This window comes from Gigantopelta aegis, chromosome 15, assembly GCF_016097555.1.
Source record: "Gigantopelta aegis isolate Gae_Host chromosome 15, Gae_host_genome, whole genome shotgun sequence".
In the NCBI taxonomy this organism is placed as follows: domain Eukaryota; kingdom Metazoa; phylum Mollusca; class Gastropoda; order Neomphalida; family Peltospiridae; genus Gigantopelta; species Gigantopelta aegis.
In genome coordinates this window covers 5,936,848-5,951,809 of record NC_054713.1, presented here as the reverse complement: position 1 = coordinate 5,951,809, position 14,962 = coordinate 5,936,848, and the positions used below count along the sequence as shown (strand labels likewise).

The window sequence follows — 14,962 nt, the reverse complement described above, 5'->3', positions numbered from 1 at the left end:
GCATAGTCGCAACTGGTTTAGGTGATGTTGTCGTTAAGCCATCGGAGGTAAGACTGGTAGGCGCTGGGTTCGCATCTCGGTCCCGGCTCCCACCCAGTTTTACGACTCAATGGGTAGGTGTAAGACCACTACACCAACTTCTGTCTCACTAATCACTAACAGCTAACCCACTAACCTGGACAGACATCCCAGATAGCTGAGCTGAGGTGTGTCCAGAATAGCGTGCATGAGCCTTAAGCATTAAGCACGGACATTTGCTGCCTGGATCCAGTCACTGGCTAGACCAAGTTAGTTGGTGGACCTAGTTAGTTGGTGGACCCAGTTAGTTGGTGGTTCCAGTTATTTGGTGGACCCAGTTAGTTGGTGGTTCCAGTTAGTTGGTGTATCCAGTTAGTTGGTGGACCTAGTTAGTTGTTGGACCCAGTTAGTTGGTGGTTCCAGTTATTTGGTGGACCCAGTTAGTTGGTGGACCTAGTTAGTTGGTGGTTCCAGTTAGTTGGTGTATCCAGTTAGTTGGTGGACCTAGTTAGTTGGTGGTTCCAGTTAGTTGGTGGTTCCAGTTAGTTGGTGGACCTAGTTAGTTGGTGAACCTAGTTAGTTGGTGGTTCCAGTTAGTTGGTGTATCCAGCTAGTTGGTGAACCTAGTTAGTTGGTGGACCTAGTTAGTTGGTGGCCCTAGTTAGTTGGTGGTTCCAGTTAGTTGGTGGACCTAGTTAGTTGGTGGACCTAGTTAATTGGTGGACCAAGTTAGCTGGTGGACCAAGTTAGCTGGTGGACCTAGTTAGTTGGTGGACCTAGTTAGTTGGTGTATCCAGTTAGTTGGTGGACCTAGTTAGTTGGTGGTTCCAGTTAGTTGGTGGTTCCAGTTAGTTGGTGGTTCCAGTTAGCTGGTGGACCTAGTTAGTTGGTGGACCTAGTTAGTTGGTGGTTCCAGTTAGTTGGTGTATCCAGTTAGTTGGTGGACCTAGTTAGTTGGTGGACCTAGTTAGTTGGTGGTTCCAGTTAGTTGGTGGACCAAGTTAGTTGGTGGACCTAGTTAGTTGGTGGTTCCAGTTAGTTGGTGTATCCAGTTAGTTGGTGGACCTAGTTAGTTGGTGGTTCCAGTTAGTTGGTGGTTCCAGTTAGTTGGTGGTTCCAGTTAGCTGGTGGACCTAGTTAGTTGGTGGACCTAGTTAGTTGGTGGTTCCAGTTAATTGGTGTATCCAGTTAGTTGGTGGACCTAGTTAGTTGGTGGACCTAGTTAGTTGGTGGTTCCAGTTAGTTGGTGGACCTAGTTAGTTGGTGGACCTAGTTAGTTGGTGGTTCCAGTTAGTTGGTGTATCCAGTTAGTTGGTGGACCTAGTTAGTTGGTGGACCTAGTTAGTTGGTGGTTCCAGTTAGTTGGTGGACCTAGTTAGTTGGTGGACCTAGTTAGTTGGTGGACCTAGTTAGTTGGTGGTTCCAGTTAGTTGGTGTATCCAGTTAGTTGGTGGACCTAGTTAGTTGGTAGACCTAGTTAGTTGGTGGACCTAGTTAGTTGGTGGTTCCAGTTAGTTGGTGGTTCCAGTTAGTTGGTGGACCTAGTTAGTTGGTGAACCTAGTTAGTTGGTGGTTCCAGTTAGTTGGTGTATCCAGTTAGTTGGTGGACCTAGTTAGTTGGTGGACCTAGTTAGTTGGTGGCCCTAGTTAGTTGGTGGTTCCAGTTAGTTGGTGGACCTAGTTAGTTGGTGGACCTAGTTAGTTGGTGGTTACAGTTAGTTGGTTGACCTAGTTAATTGGTGGACCAAGTTAGCTGGTGGACCTAGTTAGTTGGTGGACCTAGTTAGTTGGTGTATCCAGTTAGTTGGTGGACCCAGTTAGTTGGTGTATCCAGTTAGTTGGTGGACCTAGTTAGTTGGTGGACCTAGTTAGTTGGTGGCCCTAGTTAGTTGGTGGTTCCAGTTAGTTGGTGGACCTAGTTAGTTGGTGGACCTAGTTAGTTGGTGGTTTCAGTTAGTTGGTTGACCTAGTTAATTGGTGGACCAAGTTAGCTGGTGGACCTAGTTAGTTGGTGGACCTAGTTAGTTGGTGGGTCCAGTTAGTTGGTGGACCTAGTTAGTTGGTGGACCTAGTTAGTTGGTGGTTCCAGTTAGTTGGTGGACCTAGTTAGTTGGTGGACCTAGTTAGTTGGTGGACCTAGTTAGTTGGTGGACCTAGTTAGTTGGTGGTTCCAGTTAGTTGGTGTATCCAGTTAGTTGGTGGACCTAGTTAGTTGGTGGACCACCCCTGCGTGTGCTGTAACCTCACCGTGGTGCAGGGATGTAACATTCTTTTGAGAATGGCCAATACAGCATAACATTGAAGTTTTTAGTAAAATTCAGTATCCGTAAAATTCTGTGATATTTATGTTTTTGCACAGTTCTTTACACTGTTTTTGTTTAAGTTTTGATTTTTTATATTGATGTTGATCATCACTTTATTTATTTGCATTACCATAGTTTGACACCCAATGGCCGATGTATTTTTCGTGCTGGGGTGTCGTTAAACATTCATTCATTCATTCATTTGGTGGACCAAGTTAGTTGGTGGACCTAGTTAGTTGGTGGACCCAGTTAGTTGGTGTATCCAGTTAGTTGGTGGACCTAGTTAGTTGGTGGACCTAGTTAGTTGGTGGTTCCAGTTAGTTGGTGGACCTAGTTAGTTGGTGGACCAAGTTTGTTGGTGGACCTAGTTAGTTGGTGTACCTAGTTAGTTGGTGGACTTAGTTAGTTGGTGGACCAAGTTAGTTGGTGGACCTAGTTTAGTTGGTGGACCCAGTCAGTTGGTGGACCCAGTCAGTTGGTGGACCCAGTTAGTTGGTGGACCTAGTTAGTTGGTGGACCTAGTTACTTGGTGGACCTAGTTACTTAGTGGACTTACTTACTTGGTAGACGTAGTTAGTTGATGTACCTAGTTAGTTGGTGGACCCAGTTAGTTGGTGTATCCAGTTAGTTGGTGGACCTAGTTAGTTGGTGGACCTAGTTAGTTGGTGGTTCCAGTTAGTTGGTGGACCTAGTTAGTTGGTGGACCAAGTTTGTTGGTGGACCTGTTAGTTGATGGACCTAGTTAGTTAGTGGACCTAGTTAATTGATGGACCTAGTTAGTTGGTGGACCTATTCAGTTGGTGGACCTAGTCAGTTGGTGGACCTAGTCAGTTGGTGGACCCAGTCGGTTGCTGGACCCAGTTAATTGGTGGACCTAGTTAGTTGGTGGACCTAGTTAATTGGTGGACCCAGTCAGTTGGTGGACCTAGTCAGTTGGTGGACCCAGTTAGTTGGTGGACCTACTTAGTTGGAGAGACCCGCCTCGGTGGCGTCGTGGTTAGGCCATCGGTCTGCAGGCTGATAGGTACTGGGTTTGGGGTCGAGACATGGGATTTTTAATCCAGATACCGACTCCAAACCCTGTGTGAGTGCTCCGCAAGTGGGTAGGTGTAAACCACTTGCACCGACCAGTGATCCACAACTGGTTCAACAAAGGCCATAGTCTGTGATATCCTGCCTGTAGGAAGCGCAAATAAAACGATTCCCTGCAGCCTGTCGTAAAAGAGTAGCCTATGTGGCGACAGCGGGTTTCCTCTAAAGAAAATGTCAGAATGACCATATGTTTGACGTCCAATAGCCGATGATAAGATAAAAAATCAATGTGCTCCAGTGGTGTCGTTAAATAAAACAAACTTTAATTTTTTAGTTAGTTGGTGGACCCAGTTAGTTGGTGACCTACTTAGTTGGAGGGACCTTGTTAGTTGGTGGACCCAGTCAGTTGGCGGACCCTAAATATTTCGACCCCACCCCTACCCCCTTGTAACAAAGTTTCATCATTGGCGTAAGCATGATTTTATATTGGGGGCCACGCTACTGGACGGTGGGGGGGGGGGGGGGGGGGGCATCAATATGGGTCGTGGTAATAGAGCGACAGGCAAATATAAAAGGATATTGAAAAACAAAGAGGCGTGATGAAGGGATATATCCCTCATGGCGCCAGTGAGTGCCACCTCATATGGACACCACAAAGTGTGATCAGTATACTAGTAAAGTTAATTCATGCGTTTTATAATACCTCGACCTTAACTGGTTCATTTGTGTTTCCTTGAAATAATTAATGTATGTATACATTGATATAGAATACGTGTGACAGAAAACAGAATACTTACAGAAATACAGAAAATTATAAAATACAAAACAAAATGGATAGGCAGAGCAAAAATATAATTTAAAATAATAATAATAATTAAAGTGTGGTGAAGAACGTAAACGTATGATGAAGGAAAGAAGGAAATGTTTTATTTAACGACGCACTCAACACATTTTATTTACGGTTATATGGCGTCAGACATATGGTTAAGGACCACACAGGTATTGAGAGAGGAAGCCCGCTGTCTCCACTTCATGAGCTACTCTTTTCGATTAGCAGCTAGGAATCTTTTATATGTACCATCCCACAGACAGGATAGTACATACCACGGCCTTTGTTATACCAGTTGTTGAGCACTGGCTGTAACAAGAAATAGCCCAATGGATCCTCCGACGGGGATCGATCTTAGACCGACCGCGCATCAAGCGAACGCTTTACCACTGGGCTACGTCCCGCCCCATAACGTATGAAGGAGGAGAATAACAAGAAGACAGAGGAGGTGAATACAACCAAGGAGGTTGACAAATAAAGGAGAAATAAGAAGATATATGAGGAAAAGGATAAGAATAACAACAACAACAAAGTGTAGAAAAGAAAGGGACAAAGTAAGAACAACACTAGTGTACAATACCTCTCGAGGGAAAAACGGCCCCATTAAGGAAAAACAAGAGCCTGCTAGAAAGTTCGCCAAACACAGAATCAGTAACAGCAAAATCTTCCACCTTGAAAAGTCTCTCCATTCCAAAGTTTTCTTATTGCGATTCGGTCCATTTTCTGACGCCTTGGAGGGAACGCACGCACTTCGTTCTGTCTCCATGACACTCCGGAGTGTCACACCAGTCTGAAATGCATCCGATTAGGGTTGTTTTTTTTGTTCCAATATATATTTAATAATACATTATATATGGCTTCCAGCCATTACCTTTATCACACGCCCATTAAATCCTATAGTAATGTATACCATTCCCACCTATAACATATTTTATTGAACATCTGTTGAATAAAATCCTGGACAAAATGTTTATGACGCATCCCATTTGTTAATGTGTAAGCGTTAGCTCCCTTGAACATTTATTTTTAATTTTAATTTTGTTTTTTGTGGAACAAAATGCTATTTTCAAATGTTAAAATTAATACTAGTTCAAATATCACTATGAATATAAACTATTGACCAAAGAAAGAAATGTTTTATTTAACGACGCACTCAACACATTTTATTTACGGTTATATAGCGTCAGACATATGGTTAAGGACCATACAGATTTTGAGAGGAAACCCGCTGTCGCCACTACATGGACTACTCTTCCGATTAGCAGCAAGGGACCTTTTATTTGCGCTTCCCACAGGCAGGATAGCCAAACCATGGCCTTTGTTGAACCAGTTATGGATCACTGGTAGGTGCAAGTGGTATACACCTACCCATTGAGCCTTGCGGAGCACTCACTCAGGGTTTGGAGTCGGTATCTGGATTAAAAATTCCATGCCTCGACTAGGATCGGAACCCAGTACCTACCAGCCTGTAGACCGATGGCCTGCCACGACGCCACCGAGGCCGGTCTATTGACCAAGATGTAAATCAAACAGCAACACCGACACACAGTGGAATTGTCGTCTGCTCATGAAATTTCAAATTATACTTTCGTTAGTTTGGGGCGGGACGTAGCCCAGTGGTAAAGCGTTCGCTTGATGCGCGGTCGGTCTGGGATCGATCCCCGTCGGTGGGCCCATTGGGCTATTTCTCGCTCCAGCCAGTGAACCACGATTGGTATATCAAAGGCCGTGGTATGTGTTATACTGCCTGTGGCACGGTGCATATAAAGAACTCCTTGCTGCTAATCGAAAAGAGTAGCCTATGAAGTGGTGACAGCGGGTTTCCTCTCTCAATATATGTGTGGTCTTTAACCATATGTCCGGAGCTATATAACCTACTGGCTGTCCCAGGATAGAAGCTTAAGTCTTTTGGCTCCCGTTCATTTAGTGTGAGTGTTGTAAAGAAATGGCATGAACTGCTAGACACTCTTAAAATGCCCCAAATCTTATATCGTGAAAAAACGTCTTAAAACACATTTATTTATCCAGTACGTTTAAGTATCCCGTTTGACGTTTTATCTCCCCCTATTAAAGGGATAGACCCTAGTTTCAACCCGTGAAAATTAACACAAAGTTTAGTTAAAGGGACTGACCCTAGTTTTAACCCGTAAAAATTAACACAAAGTTTAGCTAAAGGGACTGACCCTAGTTTCAACCCGTGAAAATTAATACTAAGTTTAGATCATCTACAAACCTGTAACTCATTTGGATAAAGTTACAATTGAGTGAAACATGAGTCTGTGACTTTGAAATGGTGAAATACCCAATAAAAATAGACTAAAACGCGACTCCATAACTGTTACTTCTCGGACGCACGTGCTTTTTTACAAATATCAGAAATGCATTTTGTGATATTAAAACCACCAGGGTGACCAAAAACATTTCGAATGTACGGAAATTGATAATCTGAACCATAAAGTAAAGTAAAGTAAAGTATGATTTCAGTTGTCAAAAACGGCTATAATAGTCAAAAATATTCCTTAGTGTTTTAAAATTAGTGTTTTGAAATATTAATTAAGTTCCCCTGGAAACGTTTCTCAATTATCACACGTGTGCGTGTTGTATCACGGTGAAGTGATTAGAATATTGTGTAAACTAGACACCTAGTGATTAACTAATTAAGTGATCAGTTCTGGGTTGTTATTAATTGTTGTTGTTAATTAACTACTGCGGCAGTACATTTGTCAGCGTAGGTTAATACAGATTCCAAAGTGTATTGTGTTTTTGTTGTGTTTTCTAGTGAACTAAACGTGCTATATTATACATACTTTATATAAGATCTTATCTCTGATCATTCCTAGACGAGCCATGCGGGTTTTGAACTGCCCGTTACAGAGAGATCTAATAGATATACAGTTAGGAGAGATATTTGGATAATCGTATTTCATTCAGTTACGGGTATTATAGGATCCCCCTAACAGCCGTTTTAGTCATATATGTTTTTTTGTTGTGTTATTGTTGTTTGTTGTTCTTTTTTTTTCTTTTTTTACAAATTGTTCAGAAAAGTTTTTTTTATTTATTTAACGACACCACTAGAGCACATTGATATATTAATCATCGGCTATTTGGATGTTAAATATTTGGTAACTTTAACATATTATATTCTTAGAGAGGAAACCCACTAAATTTGTTTTCGTTAGTAACAATGGATCTTTTAAATGCACCATTCCATAGACAGGATAACACATACCACAACCTTTGATATACTAGTCGTGGTGCACTGGCTGAAACGAGATATAGTCCAATGGGCCCACCGACGGGAATCGATCCCAAAGCGATTGCGCATCAAGCGAGTGCATTACCACTGGGATACATTCCGCCCCAAATTGTCCATAAACATAGAACATTAATCCCCTGCGTCTGCTGTAACCTCACCGTGGTGCAGGGGTGTAACATTCTCTTTGAGAATGGCCAATACAGCACAAATTGGAATTTTGAGTAAAAGTCAGTATCTATCTGTGATATTTGTATTTTTGCACAGTTCTTTACACTGTTTTTATTTAAATCTTGAATTTTTATATTGATGTTGATCATCACTTTATTTGTTTGCATTACCATAGTTTGACGCCCAATAGCCGATGTATTTTTCGTGCTGGGGTGTTGTTAAACATTAATTAATTAATTCAGTCAGAACATTAATATATTTGGCTATTTTAAAAACAAGTTTCTTTTCCTTTCAAGCGAAGACAAGCTGAAATTATTGTAGGTTCATGTTCATGATTCGACTTTTGTTACCGTCCAGAATAGTTCTCCACGACTGGTATATCAAACGCCGTGGTGTATAATGAATGTTCTGCCTACGGAAAAGTAACTATTAAAATAATCCTTGTTACTTTTCCGATAGTAACATCATGTAATGGGGGAAATTACGAGAAATGTAGCGGGTTTCCTCTAATGGTTATGTGTCAAAATTACAACTGTTTGACATCCAATAGCCGATGATTAATTAATAAATGTGCTCCAGTGGTTTTGTTAAAAAAAAAAAAATTAGATTCACTTGATCTTTTGCATTTTATTCCAGCAAAACCGTTGCGTTAAGTCAGAAATGCTGATTACCTTCTGATGCGGATAGCACAGTGTATGGAAATGGATGAAACTGACGAGGTCGATATTGACCGTACCTAAGGGCAAGGCAGGGGCAGGTGGCGTGGGGGTGACTGGGGATTCTAAACATTTCCCTTCCCAGAAAAGTACGGGTAGGGACGTAGCCCAGTGTTAAAGCGTTCGCCTGATGCGCGGTCTGTCTAGGATCGGTCCCTGTTGGTGGGTCGTAATGGGCTATTCATTGTTCCAGCCAGTGGTCCACAGCTAGTATAACAAAAGCCGTGGTATGTACTATTATCTCTGCCGGATAATGCATATAAAAATCCCTTTACTGTTAGTCAAAAATAGTAGCCTCTCTCATTATCTTTTTGATTAGGTGCTTAGTCATTATGTTCGACGCCATATAACCTTAATTAAAATGCGTTGAGTGCATACTTCCACAGCAAAATAGGAAAACAATTGGGGCTGGGCAAAGGGAGCGGAGTAGTTCAAACGTGTCCTTTACGTTTAGCCAGAGAACACCGGGCATTACTGTTTCCTGTGTATTTGTTTCTTTACTGACGTCCTCATGTTATGGACGAGACATAGTACAGTGGTAAAACACTCGACTGATGTGCGGTCGTTCTAGGATCGATCCCTGTCAGTGCCACATTGGACTATTTCCAACCAGTGCACCATGACAGGTATGTCAAAGACCGTGGTATGTTCCTGTCTGTGGGATGCTGCATATAAAAGATCCCTTGATACTAATGGGAAAAATGTAGCGGATTTCCTCTCTAAAACTATATGTTAAATTACCAAATGTTTGACATCCAATAGCCGATGATTAATAAATCAATGCTCTAGTGGTGTCGATAAACAAAACAAACTTTTAAAATTTCCTCTTGTTATTTAGGCTAGAAATAGTCCTAATACGTTATTTTATAAGCTCGCATAGCTTCTTCCGAACAATCACCACCGCCCACCCCCCAATCACTGTCACATTATATGGATGTATCTTTGGTTAAGAGAAGCGATTTAATATTACCAAATGACACGAGTAAGCAGGCTATACAGCAGAATTTATTACCATAATTATTGAAAGCTGTTGCCATAAGCATTTTTTTTTTTTTTTAAGTTGATGTTAATATACTGTTGGGATGTTAGCTGAAATGCTAGGGTCAGATTACCAACTGTCACGACGGAATTAGCCAACTCGACTTCTACGACTGTCTCGTTGCTAGTCTGTATGCTCTTACAACACGATGATCGTCGTATACAACTTTTGACGACCGATTAGTTGTTAATCCGAACACAACAGTCTAAGTTTGACGTGTGGGGATTACAACGCAACTGTCGAGTTGGCAAACTCTGTCGTGATTGTTGGTAACCTGACATCAGCATAACAAAGCTGAAAATAGATCAGTAGCTGAGATCGGTTCTGTTTACCAAAGTACAGTTTGTTTTTGTTTAACGACACCACTAGAGCTCACTGATTTATTCATTAATCATCGGATGTTGGATGTCAAACATTTGGTAATTTTGTCATATAGTCTTAGAGAGGAAACATTATTCCATTAGTAGCAAATGGTATTTTATATGCACCATCTCACAGACAGGATAGCACATACCATTTATCTTTGTCATACCGATGGGCCAGATTTAGGTTTAGCTCAGTCGGTAGAGCGCTGGACTGGTGTGCGTCGGTGAGCGGTTGTTTTTATTTATTGTATTATATACATGTTGTATTTATGTATGTATTATATTGATATTTTAAAAATATATCATGAAACAGCGCTGGACTGAGGTACTTCGGTTCGTCACTGCCCTAATACTGGTATATCCAAGGCGGATATATGTGTCTTACCAAATGTTTGACATATAATAATGTGTGTGTGTGTGTGTGTGTGTGTGTGTGTGTGTGTGTGTGTGTGTTTGTGTGTGTGTGTGTTTGTGTGTGTGTGTGTGTGTGTGTGTGTGTGTGTGTGTGTGTGTGTGTGTGTGTGTGTTTGTGTGTGTGTGTGTGTGTGTGTGTGTTGTGTGTGTGTGTGTGTGTGTGTGTGTGTGTTGTGTGTGTGTGTGTGTGTGTGTGTGTGTTTGTGTGTGTGTGTGTGTGTGTGTGTGTGTTTGTGTGTGTGTGTGTGTGTGTGTGTGTGTGTGTTTGTGTGTGTGTGTGTGTGTGTGTGTGTTTGTGTATGTGTGTGTCTGTGTGTGTATGTGTGTGTGTGTTTGTGTATGTGTGTATGTGTGTGTGTGTTTGTGTATGTGTGTGTGTGTGTGTGTGTGTGTGTGTGTGTGTGTGTGTGTGTGTGTGTGTGTGTGTGTGTGTGTGTGTGTGTGTGTGTGTGTGTGTGTGTGTGTGTGTGTGTTGTGTGTGTGTGTGTGTGTGTGTGTGTGTGTGTGTATGTGTGGGTGTGTGTGTTTGTGTGTGTGTGTGTGTGTGTGTGTGTGTGTGTGTGTGTGTGTGTGTGTGTGTGTGTGTGTGTTTTGTGTGTGTGTGTGTGTGTGTGTGTGTGTGTGTGTGTGTGTGTGTGTGTGTGTGTGTGTGTGTGTGTGTGTGTGTGTGTGTGTGTGTGTGTGTGTATGTGTGTGTGTGTGTTTGTGTGTGTGTGTGTGTGTGTGTGTGTGTGTGTGTGTGTGTGTGTGTGTGTGTGTGTGTTTGTGTGTGTGTGATGGGGGTGGTAGGGGTGTGGTAGTGGAGGAACTTTTATTAGGGTACCCTTTGACACCCATTAGCCGATGTATTTTTCGTGCTGGAGTGTCGTTAAACATTCCTTTATTCATTCCATGTCTGTTGTGACTTGGTCCACGTGCACGCCCCCCCCCCCCCCCCCCCCCCCCCCTTTTTTTTTTTTACTTGCATGCAATTTGCAATTTAAAAAATACTCGGCTTAGAAATAAATAACTTACACTAAATTCCATAGTATGATTAAGGCGTTCCCCGTGGGACGGACTATAGATCCACCTGAGGTAAGACCTCTTACTAAACTGTATTATGTGTTCTTATCCAGCCTGTACACTCGCGCCAACAACGACATACAAAGTACGGGTTTCGTCGTCCCTTTCTTAATAATAATGGACTCATGTTTATACACCCATGCAGAATCGTCCAATCCAATACCGTGGCTGTCTGCTGCGATCACCTCCGGGAATATAAAACTGCTGGAAAACTGTCCTCTCAGATTTACATATTTAAATTTGGTACGTGCCCATTTTGTCGCACTTCCACAGCTGTTCAAGCTACGAGTTTGGCATTTGACAACAGAACAGATTTGCGTGTATCTTTCCGCATCATAGCCGTCAAATATTCCAAACGCGTACAGTTCCCTCCTGTTAAAATTCCTGCGTTTCGAATATTGCAGGTAACAGCACGTCTTTCCCGTACAGCTTGTCAGGGTTCCGAATGTCCTACTGAGGGGAAGCCAGTGAAATCGATTGTTCGCTATTGGCCCGAGAAAATTTCTCGTAAATTTCGTCCTAGAGATTATTTGATTTTGTGACGCCAAACGTCTAGCTGTTACTGTGTGTCTGTATCGTGCCATGTTTCTGAAAACTGGTTCCAGTGAATTACTCAAAATTTTATGACTGAATTTTGTCATTTTTGTTCCAGTATTATTGGCACTATCAAAGGGAAATGGACGAATATCGTCCGGCGAGTAAGCGCTGTTTTGAATATATTTTATTCTACTGCCGTCAAATGGATAAACATGGCGGGCAGCAGGTAGAGCAATTCTGTTTTGAACCACTGTTTCGTATTCATAACAAATATTAGCGAATAGGAGCTTGCCGCTACTGAAAATACCGTCGTCATAGTAATAGGAAACGGCTCCATCTGGCGTGAAAATCCCACTCCCCAACATCCGGAATGTCGGCATGTGTATATTGGATGACATTAGATTGACCTTCATGCCTCGCGCGAAAGACGAATGAAATCCTATGGCAGACAGTTGAGGTAATTTGTCTCCCCATGCTGTGGGAAAAACGAAATTCCTCACACCATATTCCTTCACTAAATCCACCGCCGGGCTTTTAAACAGTATGTCGTAACACGTAAACACGCCGAATTTACCAAAAGGAGTATCAAAGGTCACGAACTCTGTGTTGTTTGGGGTATCAAACTGAGACTCTTCAAAGAGGTGTGTTTTATGATATCTGGCAACGAAGTTCCCAAAGTCGTCGTAAACCACGTCCGTGTTGTACTGGTACTGTCCGTCATCCGGGCAATCTGGCCCGTCGCATGGCTGACGGTCGCCTATGTTGGCCACTATGAATATCCGGTTGTTCTTGGCCATGCAGCTGAGCATGCGCTGTACGTCGCTGTTTTCAAATCTCCCTGGTTCGGAGCATGGGTTCCACGACACGTCGTTGGGGTCGGGTATGTATTCCAGATATGGTTTGATCGTCTGCCTGGTGAACAACATGCCGTAAACCCCGTCTTCGGGAAATACCAAGATGTTTGCCTTCTGAAATGGTATCAAAGATAGTTGTAAGATAATCATTGTTATGATCATTATTGAAAATCACTGACCCCATTGCCAGGCCCCTAGGAATCAGGTGGTGGTGGTGGGGACGAGGGGGGGTGGGGGCTGTGCTCTTCAACTCGAGTTCACAACAATGTACAGTGTTTTGTCCAACTCTATGTAAATAAAGGTAACAATATGGACTGTGCTCCCTCACTAGAGACTGTACCTCCCCCCCCCCCCCCCCTCATTCCAAATATCGTTCCTACGGGTCTGATTGCTTGTAAAATTTTAAGAGATAATGCAGAAATGATAATTATAGAAACGAAAGAAAAGTCGGGGCTTGGGAGTTATACATGGGGTCTTAATTCCATTACTCGATCTCTATTTTGAAAATGAGAAAAAAGTGGTTTAAACTGGGTGCACACTATATCATTTGCAAGTCACATTTTCTGGTCGTTTAAGGTACTGTTCTGAGGAGGTGGTTTTTTGTTATTGTAGTGTTTGCTATAGACACTGATATTCTAAACAACAAACATGTATTTAACGTGCAATTTCAGCTTTAAAACGGCCATATTAGTCTGAACATCTTACAACGGCAGCAAACTCAGGAGAGTCCCTTTAAAGGAACATTCCTGAGCAATTTGTAAGGAATGATCGACCAAAAGATACTTTTTAACAATTGTAATTACATATCAAATACATTTGTCGGAACATCTTACAATGGAGCAGTGCACCACGACTGGTATATCAAAAGCCGTGGTATATACTACCCTATCTTTGGAATGGTGCATATAAAAGAACCCTTGCTGCTAATGGAAAAGTGTAGCCCATGAAGTGGCGACAGCAGATTTCCTCTCTCAATATATGTGTGGTCCTTAACCATATGTCTGACGCCATATAACCGTAAATAAAATGTGTTGAGTGCGTCGTTAAATGAAACATTTCTTTCTTTCTTTCTTTTTACTTTCCATTTGTATCCAGAATTCTTGTTGATAAATTGTATTCCCAACTTAATTATGCAAAACATATATATGGCGTGTATTAAATCACAACTTTGTATGATAAATAAACGTAAAAAATGACTAAATATAGCAATTTCAGTTACAATGAAGAAATGTCGATAACATATTCGTTTTTTAGAGAGAGATACTATTTTATCAATTTCAAGTATTGTATTTAAAACAAACAAAAAATATCCCACCCTCATCTTAGTCACATCAGTGTTCTCCCTCTAGATCATCTCTCACCTTAGCAGCAGCAAGAGCCGCCTGTTTCTTGTAAACCTTGAGGTTCTTCATCATGTTAAGTAGAGCACGTTTTCTAGAAACCGTCGTAAACAAACTCTCCAATGGTAGGCGAACTACGTGTTCATACACCGATGCTCTGTAGCTGGCGGAACACTGACGTGCACCGGTCACGCGAATACAATGGAACAGGAAGATTCCAATTGTAACACAAGAAAGCGTACTTGTCATTGTTGTGAGTATTTAGCGTCTGGTTAAGGAAATATCGAGTGTTCTAGCCAGGTCGTGTCGTCCCATCAGCGGAGCGACAGTCACCACTAAGTAAAGTGAATAGACTATTATAATATACAACTTCCCATAAAGTCACACACTTAAGACGTCACGTGTGCTGTAAGTCGATGGCTAAGGGCTGTCCCAGAAACCTGCCTCAATGGAGATGTGCACATTGGCGTAACCACGAGAGCCAACATGGGCGGCGCAGACGGTACGGCCGGTCCACTTTTTTGTTCTTATTTGTTGTATCTGTATCTAACAACTAAACATTAACCCATTTTCCTGAAGAAAAAACCCGAGCTCATATACCCCAGGTATATGCAGCATGCTTTGACCTTTTATTGAATATAAACACAAAAGTTAAGTTGAAAATGTTCCAGGTGGGTTCACATACAAGGTGTAGAAGGGCGAGTAATCGTTATTCTTCTCATCACACTTGCCATAAAATATTACGATTTGGAATGATTGATGTTTTGACACAATGTGTCTACAAATCACAGCTCAGATGCCGCCCATTGTTCCCGTCATGCCGATTAGATAAATGAATAGAATGACTGTAAATGTAGTTTTGTCGAGCAGACGATCCGAGACATTGTTATTTGTGAAAGGCGGTACAAAGTCCACTGCTAAATAGACCACAGAACCGGGTGACCAGAGAAACGAGTTTGCAACGTGCCTCGTGATATTTGATAAGACAGGTTAATTTTGTATATTACTGAGAGAGAGAGAGAGAGAGAG

General features: G+C 42.0%; 1 protein-coding gene across 4 annotated transcripts in view; it reads right to left on the bottom strand.

The window, feature by feature from the left end:
- The window catches only part of LOC121389949 (MFS-type transporter SLC18B1-like), a 39,885-nt gene extending 25,064 nt beyond the window's left edge, over positions 1 to 14,821 (bottom strand). For 2 of the 4 annotated variants that reach the window (XM_041521619.1, XM_041521618.1), the window contains exons 1-2: positions 11,155 to 11,314; positions 4,763 to 4,972 (exon numbers count right to left, since the gene is read on the bottom strand). In XM_041521619.1, the coding sequence (XP_041377553.1) occupies positions 4,763 to 4,972; positions 11,155 to 11,166 (222 nt within the window). In that variant the 5' untranslated portion in view covers positions 11,167 to 11,314. Of the gene's footprint in view, positions 1 to 4,762; positions 4,973 to 11,154; positions 12,708 to 13,908 lie in introns of those variants that run through there. The other 2 variants (XR_005960126.1, XR_005960127.1) reach the window with 2 other exon arrangements.
- Between the last annotated feature and the right edge of the window lie 141 nt (positions 14,822 to 14,962).